Source organism: Lepidochelys kempii, chromosome 5 (assembly GCF_965140285.1).
Source record: "Lepidochelys kempii isolate rLepKem1 chromosome 5, rLepKem1.hap1, whole genome shotgun sequence".
NCBI classification, from domain to species: Eukaryota; Metazoa; Chordata; order Testudines; family Cheloniidae; genus Lepidochelys; species Lepidochelys kempii.
The window spans coordinates 13,820,563-13,831,324 of NC_136384.1; the positions used below are offsets into that span (position 1 = coordinate 13,820,563).

The following is a 10,762-nucleotide window of genomic DNA, read 5'->3' on the forward strand; positions in this document are numbered from 1 at the left end:
AATCAACAGGAGTCTTTTGATTGACTTCAGTTGGCACAAGTTCAGCCACATAACAGGAAGTTTACTTCATTCTTAAGTAGCCACACTTGCTTTTGTGTTTTTTTCCTTGTAGGATATCTAATCGCCTACTTTGAGGTTAATGTTTACTCTCATACTGGAAACTATGCCTTGAGTGAGAGGCATTAAGAACTTTTTAGGGGGGATGAGGGGAGCAGTTCCTTTCTCCTCACCTTAAATACTGCTGCAGCTTGTAATTTTTTTTTTTTTTGCTTTTAATTAAAACTAGCATGCTGTAACAATCTGAGTCAATAAAGAGCATATATATGGTGATATGCAGGTGACACTTGGAACCTGCTTAGGGCCAAAATATGACTTACCTCTACATTAAGATCCAAATATACATTTCAATTGACCAACTCTGCGTGAGCTCCCTGGTATGGTCAGCAAAAGCAGTAGCCACAACTGACAGAGCGGTAGTGCTGTGTAAGGGGACTTGCATTGTTGTCATCCACCTGTGTCATCCAGTTTACATTAGTGAAGGAAGATATTTGTATAAAATTAGTGTAATAATCAAAAAACCTTGATACATTTGTGTAATTTTTTTTTAAGGTCTCAGGTGATCTCTTTGAATGATATTCTCCCTATTCTGCAATTTCCAAGGTACTCCAGGAAGAACTGATCCCACTCTGGCCAAACATTATATTCCCCTACCATCGTGCACCAGGCTGGCATTGGATTGACTACTGCCCTCACACAGAGGAAACTATATTTCAATGGTGGTAGAAGCAAGTGCATATATATATATTTTTCCAGTACCCAAAACAGGCTACAGGTTAGTTTGAGATCCTTCCACTTTATGGAGAGTGAGTTATGAAAGAGAGAGTGCTTAAGTTTAGAAATTCAAATTTATTTACAAATGTTCACTAAAAACCAAAAAAAAAAAAAAAAAAATCTTTTTCTCCTAAATAAACTCCGCTTCTGTAAGATCCTGCAACTGAAGATCACCAAACTCATTCAACATGCTGTTTTGCAGATTTATCCTTGTATAAAAACATTTTATCTCGAGTCAATGACAGAAGAAGAGGTGGTAAACTAAAAATAAACACTTCTAAAACAATAATATAATTGCCAGGTTTTTCCAGTCTTCTTTTCTTCCCCAGTTTAAAAATAAGCTAAAAGAGTTTGGGTCACATGCTAGCAAATGGGAAAAGCTATACAGAAGTTTGGCTTCTCTAAAAAGGTACACAAGAATCAGTCTTCTTGAATTTAAACTTACTACATAACAATGGGCCTGATCCTGCAGTCTTAATCCAGGCAAGATCTATACTGAATTAGGAATTTTGCCTGAGTAAGGACTGCAGTGTTTCACTTTGAATAAGACAGTATTTACAAAAAAACCAACCCAGATGTAACATAACTGAGTCTGAAGTTTGTTGCTGTTGTGTGGGTTGTTTTTTTTAAACTAAACTGCACTTGAAAAAAAGGGTGCAGTATTTTCCTCCAATATTATCCAAAATCATTTAGAATACAAACACTGCTACAGATCACCACTGCAGACATACTACTTACTACACGTATGGTTAGCAAATACTTTAAGAGGTCCTTGACAAAACAATGACAAATGCTAGTGAGCACTTCACTTGCTAATCTAAATTTTAACACTCAGTTACTCCATTTCCTTGCCTTAGGTACATACAGTTTAGATTTTGCATAGCTATTGCACATATTTTCAAAACACTTTGTTTGCCATTAGCTTAAATGTCATTGGTTTGAGAAAATATATACCATGAGTGAAATCCTGGCCATGACAAACTCTTCTTGTCTTCGACAGAGCAAGGATTTCACCCTCCTCCAGCCACCAAAAAATATCTGTTCCCGAAATTGTAACATCTTAATAGTCAAATTAAGTGGCTTTCTAATAATACTGTGTTAATAACTATGAAACTGAAAACTCTACAACTTATTTTTTAAATAAAAATAAACCTAAGTGTACTGGAAGGAAATTCACCCTGAGTCACAAGACATTTGTTTTGTAATCATTACAATAAGTTACAACACTGTAACAGTTGGCACTATTCACCATCAGCAGTAAAACTTTTTGCAGTCCAATGTATTTACAGCACTGTTGCATTGATCACGTTATCTTGTGTAATGAAACTGCAAGTGAACATTAAGAAATAAGATAAATAGAAATTGTGTCTTTATTATTTTAAATTGAATGTCAAGTTTGACAGCTAAGCCATGTTGGATCCAATAAACTCAGTGGTGGTGGGTGGCCTCTCCACTTCAGATGTCCAAAAACTCATTTTCAACAGATGGTCTTCAACCAAATAGCAAGAGCAACACAATTGTAATCGAGTTCACGGCTATTAATGGCACTGTGAAAAAAAAAAAAAAATTATGGACATTCTCTTTTTACACTGGACAGGCACAGAATGGCATATAATCAGAGAGCCTGGAAAATACCCATTAAACAGGGAGTTAGTTACTGCTTTTTTCAAATTTAATTTGGTTATGCAAACAGAGTTTGTGAAACGTTCTGGGGCCAACAAGCCAAGATACAAAGAACAAAATAGGAAGCAGAAGTACAAGCTGTATTTAACGTATGCTAACAGCCATCAGATGATAGCCTCTAGCTACTATCAACATGGATTAGACATGTATCAGTAAACTAGAAGTGAAGGAGCCCTGTATTTTCATTGAACATTCTCTTGAACCATCCAGGCCCCACTTACATTTAAGACTGCTAGGAATTATTGTGATTTCACTCACCACTCACACTTTGTATGTGAATCAACTGAATTATGATGCTTTAAGTAAGAATCGAGAGTCAGGTCAGTAATGAATTGCTAATTCTCGCTGCTACTATTTTGGAATATCAAGATTCCTGTGTGATCATGCAGAACACAATCTCGGTGGATGCTGGCCTACAAAATGTTTCCAGGTCTTTTGTTGTCTAGTGATATAGATTACTTTCTATATGGAGAAGTAAATATCTCCTTACTAGCCCAGAATTCTACAAAGGCCCTCTTTCTAGGAACTAGTTGATGTCATCTTGTTGCCAAATACATTGTTTAGGCAAAACTCATGACACTAACAGCCAGGCAGCTTGTTTTCCTGATGACTGAAAAGTCATTGAAAGAGTTTAAATCATTCACACAGCCCTTTTTGTTGCCTATTGGTCCCCTGACTCCCAAAGCCCCATTTCCAAAGCAGATCTGAGGAAGGTGAGAAGAGAATTGGAGAGAGCGGAGGAGGAGGAGGAAATGAAGAGTCCAATTCATGGTGGGATCAGCTCTTGCAGTCGGTGAGTAATTGGGGCTCCTCCTACCATACCCCTTTTTTAAGGTTTAATTTTATACAGGGGATGGCGATACAATAATTCCAGCTGTCACAATGAAGGGGGGTTGGATGGTCACAGTTTATGAAGTATGGAAGGTAAAAAAATTACATAAACTCTTCTTTCCCTGAGGCAGTTGCACAGCTTTCCATCACAGAATTGTAGGATTTTTTGTGTTTTGGGGTACAGGAAAGGGGGGAAAATTGCTTTCATGATAGGCTGAGCACACATATGGATAGGATGGTCTGCTGCAGAGCCAACATTACAAGCCTGCGTGGCTTGGAAGGCAGTGGATATATTCTGCTGTATCAAGCCTTTGGTGCCGCACATGGCCATTAATCATGTGACCTGCACCTTCCCTCTTAAGAGTCAATCAGAAGGATAATCCATGCATTTTCCACCAAGCAGCTTAGGGAGAGGATCGGAGAGAACTGATGGAAAATAATGAGTAAAAACCATAGCCAGGGGGTGAGGTCTGATGGTAAATATGGAAAAAGGTTCAAATGAAGCCTGTATTAAGGAGACAAAAGTCCTCTTTAATGAACCAGGCCAAGGCACCTGAATAACACACAGTAAGTACCTAACTAAACTGTTCTTTTCATCTTACCCCTCATGACTGTTCGCACAGATCGAATAAGGTTCATTAGCTGTGCTTTAATTCCTGGTTCTTCTCCGAATCCGCCAATCCCTTGATCTGTTCCCCAGCCAACTGTATAACACAAAGATTGTTAAACCATATTGAAAAAAATCACACACTTGTATTATTAGAAAATTTAGAAATTGATCTATCTTGCAAAAAGATTACTTTCAGCCACTAGTAAAGTCCTAACACGATGATAAAATCAGATTTCAGACCAGTAAGCCTTACTTTGGGACCAAGTAAATCAGTTGAAATAAGGAGTGAAAAGAGAATGATAAAACACCTAAATGAGTAGAGGAAAAGTGTGCCTATTTAACCTATGTCAATTCACAGAGCGTGTCAGAAGTGGATAAAGGAGAACTGATTGACAATGTATTTGGACTTCAAAAAAAAAAAACAACCCTTTGATAAACCTCACAAGAGACTGTTGAGGAAACTGAGTAATCATGGGGTGAGTGATGAAGTCCTATTAAGGACTCAACTGGCTACGAGACAGAAAACAAAGAGGAGGAATATTTGTACCCCAAGGTGTTTTTTAATATATTTATTAATGAACTGGAGAAAAGGGTGAAGAGCGAGACAGCCAAATTTTCAGAGGACAAGGCTAAGTTAGTCAGGACTACAAATGTCCATGAGGGACTCAACAGAGTTAGACATATGCATAGCACAATGACAGATTAAATTAAGTGTTGACAAATGCAAGGCAGCGCCCATTGGAAGGAATAATTTGAACTGCTCTTATATATTGCTGGATTCTAAATGAACTAGCCACTCAGGGAAAAGTTCTGTGTATCATTGGGGATAGCATCATAAAAACCCCTGCTCAACATGCAGTAGTATTTAAAAAACAAAGAAGGTGTTAGAACATACAAAGAATGCAACAGAAAAAAATAGTGAAACTATAATAATACTATTATATAAAATAAATGGTATACCCTGACCTGGAATCAGTCACTCACAAAGAAAAAAGATACAGCAGAAACAGAGAGGGTTTAGAGATGTGACATATGACTGAGGTATGAAATACTTTCCCTATGAACGAAGTTTGAAAAGAATGGGTCTCTTTAGTTTGGAGAGGAGACAAATAAAAGGAGGCACCTCTGAAGTACACAAAATAATCAACTGCAAAAAGAAAGTAAACTGGTTGTTCAGATTTACCATTTCATGCAATACAAAAACAAGGGGTGACTGAATACAATTAACAGGCAACAAATTTAAAACTTATAAAAGGATTTAAAAATACACATCACAGCCTGTGGAACCCATTGCCACAAGAAAACCTTAAGGTCAAGGTTTTAGCAAGAGTTATTCATTTATTTTTAAGGATTAAACAGCTATATAGATGAGAAGATCCACAGTTAAATTAGAAAGGACAGGATTTTTTTCTTACTAAGGAATCCCCTTATGCTTCAGGATCTAAACCAAACACTGATGGGGGTTTGGAAGAAACTTTCCCTTTAGGGGCTGGTTATTACATAATTATCCACAAGAGGCTTCCTTTATAAGGGTCACAAATCTGGTCTGTTCACTGTCACAGTCAGGATACTGGACTAGACAGACAACTGGTCTGACCCAGTCTGGAAATTGCTATGCCTAGATTCTTCTCTTTGAGCACGAACCTACTCAGAATCCTTATTCCCTGATCCCAGCACAGCACAAAGTGGCCCGAACCGATTGTGTCCCCCGCATGAATCCACTGGGGAAGAGCAGAGAAGGGAAGCCACCAGCATACTTACCAACAATCCCAGTTTGGCCCATCACAGGGAAATGCTATACCCAACAAATTTCTGGAGTCTATTTATTTTATGAGATGTATGGTAAAAGTTTGTCAAGGGTGTTCAAAGCTTGGGATGGATGCTCTTTTGTGTAGTACAGTACAATACTAAGTTGCAATTTAGAGACCTGGGTTTTACAGAGAGGCAAAGGAGAGAACGAGGCAGAGAAATTGAGGACAGATCTGGGAGCAAGATACTAGGAACAAAAATAAAAATGAACACAAAATTGCAAAAATAAATATAAAAGAAGAGAGACAAGAAGAAACAGAGAGAACAGACAAGAGGGATGGAGAAAGAATCGACAAAAACAACAATGCTAACACACACACAGTGTGTGCCAGGTGCATCTCCAACACACCAAGGTTGGGAACTACTTACAATGGATTCTTCCTAATGGTTACATACTTTTATTATCCCAAATACATGATAAGAAACACATGCTTGGATACATGAACAGTTTGAAAGTACAAAGGCTACATTTCATATTATTTACAGAACCTGTAATGCTGCCAGATACTTACAAGGGATTGTGTCAATCCTATAAATCCCCTGTACAGAGAACTCCCACAGATTTCAATAGGAATTCACCTATAGCAGGAATGGAGGCTCTGGCCTTTGGATTGGGTGAGAAATTGGAAGATCAAATAAACTAAGTTTATTGCACACAACATTCCAGCACCTCAGGAATCTCAGAATTTATCTAAGAAAAATATACCATTTAATTTCAAATCATTCCTGGAGTCGAACAAAACTACCTAGTTTGCTGGATACTTCAATATTACTGACCATTTAATAGAAGAAACCAATTCATAATCATACATGGCTAAAAGACTCCTGCACACATTCCACTCTCCACCACTCAGACAAGAGCATGATGTGAGGCAATCACACGACCAAATGCAAAGTAGTAATATATCTGAAGTTGTGTAGATTCATGATGCCTCCCAGACCTTTCATATTAAATCCCTTTAATATCTATAAAAGGTATCATGATGGTTTTATGGCTTGTGTGCCTTAATTTGAAGCTTTCACATTAAGAACATAAGAATGGCCAGACCAAAGGTCCATCCAGCCCAGTATCCTGTCTGCCGACAGTGGCCAATGCCAGGTGCCCCAGAGGGAGTGAACCTAACAGGTAATGATCAAGTGATCTCTCTCCTGCCAACCATCTCCACCCTCTGACAAACAGAGGCTAGGGACACCATTCCTTACCCATCCTGGCTAATAGCCATTAATGGACTTAACCTCCATGAATTTATCTAGCTCTCTTTTAAACCCTGTTATAGTCCTAGCCTTCACAACCTCCTCAGGCAAGGAGTTCCTACACTTTGACTGTGTGCTGTATGAAGAAGAACTTCCTTTTACTTGTTTTAAGCCTGCGGCCCATTAATTTCATTTGGTGGCCCCTAGTTCTTATATTATGGGAACAAGTAAATAACTTTTCCTTATTCACTTTCTCCACACCACTCATGATTTTATATCCCTCTATCATATACCCCCTTAGTCTCCTCTTTTCCAAGCTGAAAAGTCCTAGCTTCTTTAATCTCTCCTCATATGGGACCTGTTCAAAACCCCTAATCATTTTAGCCAGTATATCTTTTTTGAGATGAGGAGACCACATCTGTACGCAGTACTCAAGATGTGGGCGTACCGTGGATTTATATAAGGGCAATAAGATATTCCCCATCTCATTCTCTATCCCTTTCTTAATTATTCCTAACATCCTGTTTGCTTTTCTGACTGCCGCTGCACACTGTGTGGAAGTCTTCAGAGAACTATCCACGATGACTCCAAGATCTCTTTCCTGATTAGCTGTAGCTAAATTAGCCCCCATCATATTGTATGTATAGTTGGGGTTATTTTTTCCCAATGTGCATTACTTTACATTTATCCACATTAAATTTCATTTGCCATTTTGTTGCCCAATCACTTAGTTTTGTGAGATCTTTTTGAAGTTCTTCACAGTTTGCTTTGGTCTTAACTATCTTAAGCAGTTTAGTATCATCTGCAAACTTTGCCACCTCGCTGTTTACCCCTTTCTCCAGATCATTTATGAATAAATTGAATAGGATTGGTCCTAGGACTGACCCTTGGGGAACACCACTAGTTACCCCTCTCCATTCTGAAAATTTACTATTTATTCCTACAATTTGTTCCCTGTCTTTTAACGAGTTCTCAATCCATGAAAGGATCTTCCCTCTTATCCCATGACAACTTAATTTACGTAAGAGCCTTTGGTGAGGGACCTTGTCAAAGGCTTTCTGGAAATCTAAGAACACTATGTCCACTGGATCCCCCTTGTTCACATGTTTGTTGACCCCTTCAAAGAACTGTAATAGATTAGTAAGACATGATTTCCCTTTACAGAAACCATGTTGGCTTTTGCCCAACAATTTATGTTCTTCTATGTGACTGACAATTTTATTATTTACTATTGTTTCAACTAATTTGCCTGGTACTGACGTTAGACTTACCCGTCTGTAATTGCCGGGATCACCTCTAGAGCCCTTTTTAAATATTGGCATTACATTAGCTATCTTCCAGTCATTAGGTACAGTAGCTGATTTAAAGGACAGGTTACAAACCATAGTTAATAGTTCCGCTATTTCACATTTGAGTTCTTTCAGAACTCTTGGGTGAATGCCATCTGGTCCCGTTGACTTGTTACTCTTAAGTTTATCAATTAATTCCAAAACCTCCTCTAATGACACTTCACTCTGTGACACATTACAGGATGTCAAAATATTTATCAGTAATATTTTGTTCAACAAGGGAGACTGAGTACTGGGGAGTGTGGGGGCATAAAATCCCTTAACCAGGAGGACTACAGTCTTAGGTTTTCCAGTTGTACTAGAGGTTTCCTTAGCATGATTTACAACTAGGGCTTATTTTTTTAAAACACTGGTTTATATGTAATTTAGCATTCAGTGTAGACAAGGTCTGCTGTGTTTAAAATTGTATTAGCTGGTCACAGGTATACCATCTGACAACTTTAAACACAGCAGGCCATGTTTACATCATAGCCCCATCTAGAGTAGGGCAACAGATCCTTTTAAAAACCTGTTATTCCTTCCCTAAAGTTGACCATGACCAGTTAACATTTTTAAAGGCGTTAAACCCTGTCTACACTAATGATTCAGAGCATGGTAACTAATATGCTTTTAAATATGGACCTATTCTCTTAGTCTAGACACGTGCCGGGAGCTAGATCCAGTCTGACACAGCACTAGTTAACACACATTATAATGCATTATACATAAAGCTACGATTTTGTCATGAATATTTTTAATAAAAGTCACGGACAGGTCACGGGCAATAAATAAAAATTCACGGAAACCGTGACCTGTCTGTGACTTTTACTAAAAGCATCCCTGGCAAAATGGAGAGGGAGGAGGATCCAGCACCCTGCCCCCGTGGCGGGGAGCTGTGGCCCCCACCCCTGCCCAGTGGCTGAGCAGCTGGAGGGAGATCCCCCTAAGTAGCTGCCAGGGTCCCCCCCCACTACCGCTGCTGGCAAGCTCCAGTTCCCTCTGACGCCACTGGTGGGAGCTGGGGGGAGATCCCCCACCACCTGCAGGGCTGGGAGCTGCAGGGGCCCCACCACCCGTGGCAGCTGGGGAGCTCCAGCATCCCTCAGCCATCCATGGCGGCTGGAGATCCCTGGGTCCCCCTGCCGCCGGGGACCCGGGGCGAGGGGCAGGGCTCTCCCACCATCCGCGGCGGCTGGAGAGCTCCGGATCCAACCGCCACCGCTGGCGGCCGGACAGTTCCAGGGTGCCCTGCCACCCATGGCAGCTTGGGGGGGGGGGGGGGCAGCAGTGGCGGGTCAGCTGCGGGCTTTCCGTTAGGGAGGGGTCCCCCGCTGCCGGCGGTGGCTGGGCTGCTGCGGTGCCCCAGTGTCAGGGAGCTCTCTGGAAGTCCACGATCGTAGCCGTAAGTCTGCAATCTAGAAAGAGCGGCCCAATACGAGAGATCACCACCTCTCCCCCCCCCGCGTGTCTCGCTGTAACGCACACCGGCATTTCCCAGCCCGGACACGCCCGCAGGCGAGCCCCAGTGCCGAGCGCTGCCCTCCCCTCCCCTCCGCGCGGGCCAACGCCTGCCCGCTCTCCGACGGGCCCGCCTGGCTAGCGGGCAGCGCGGGCCGACGCCGGCAGCAGGACCCGGGGAAAGGGAACCGCCAGCTCCGGCGGGACCCGTCCGGCCACCTCACCCCGCTTAAACAACGGCCGGAGAAGGCCCGGCCCGGTGCTGCTGCTAGGGGCGGAAGGGCCCGGAGATGCCCGAGCGCCCGCTGCGGGAGGGAATGATGCCCGGCCCCCCCCGTGCAGCCCGGGCCTGGGCGCGGTCCCCAGCGGCAACCCAAGGGAGGCGCCCGCCGGCACCGGGGGCAGGCAGCGACCCCTCCCGGCCCCACACGGGCGGCGGCTCTGACCCCACGCCCCGAGGGGCGGGTGGCGGGGGGGGGGGGTTTCTCCGCGAGCCGGGGTGCGGGCCCCTCACCGTTGCGGAGGAAGCGCTCCTCGTGCAGCACGGCGATGGCGTTGACGACAAGCAGCGCGGCCTGCAGCAGCGAGTACAGGGTGAAGGCCATGGCCGCCGCCGCCGCCGCCCCCGCCGCGGCCTCCCCGCGCGCTCAGCCCGCCGCCGGGGCGGGGCCGGGACGTGGCAGGGCTGGGCGGGGAGCGCGCGGGGGGCGGGGGCCGCGGGCCGGCGCCGCCCCGGGCTGAGGGGCGGGAGCCGCCGGCCGCCTGGCGCGGATTGAGCCCCCGCCTGCGGGGCAGGAGTAAACCCACGTTGCTCCGGGGGAGAGGCCCCGCTATGCCTGAGGAGGGACGAACCGAGCCTGGCGCCCTCCTGGCAGGGAGGCAGCGATTTGCCGCGTCTGTCTGACAGGGCGGCGTTTCCTCGCCTTCACACAGGGTGGGGTCCCGGCTTGGGTCGGTCGGGCTCCCCGCGCTGTGACCCCAGCGAAGCCCGTGGGGCGCCCTGGTGTAGCCCACTGCA

At 43.7% G+C, this 10,762-nt stretch overlaps 1 protein-coding gene across 1 annotated transcript; it reads right to left on the bottom strand.

The window, feature by feature from the left end:
* Positions 1-2,178: 2,178 nt before the first annotated feature.
* IER3IP1 (immediate early response 3 interacting protein 1) lies at positions 2,179-10,429 on the bottom strand. The gene is made up of 3 exons (XM_073343495.2): positions 10,259-10,429; positions 3,948-4,049; positions 2,179-2,378 (listed from the first exon to the last, which is right to left on the bottom strand). The coding sequence occupies exons 1-3, from the start codon at positions 10,347-10,349 to the stop codon at positions 2,323-2,325; spliced, it is 249 nt and encodes an 82-aa protein (XP_073199596.1). The 5' UTR covers positions 10,350-10,429; the 3' UTR covers positions 2,179-2,322.
* Between the last annotated feature and the right edge of the window lie 333 nt (positions 10,430-10,762).

Excerpts from the sequence above, each read along its gene's own strand:
- IER3IP1 (XM_073343495.2), bottom strand. The coding sequence starts at position 10,349 with ATGGCCTTCACCCTGTACTCGCTGCTGCAGGCCGCGCTGCTTGTCGTC. Across the intron at positions 4,050-10,258 it reads GGAGCGCTTCCTCCGCAACG|TTGGCTGGGGAACAGATCAA; the intron begins GTGAGGGGCCCG and ends TGTGTTATACAG. Across the intron at positions 2,379-3,947 it reads TGTGCGAACAGTCATGAGGG|TGCCATTAATAGCCGTGAAC; the intron begins GTAAGATGAAAA and ends TTTTTTTCACAG.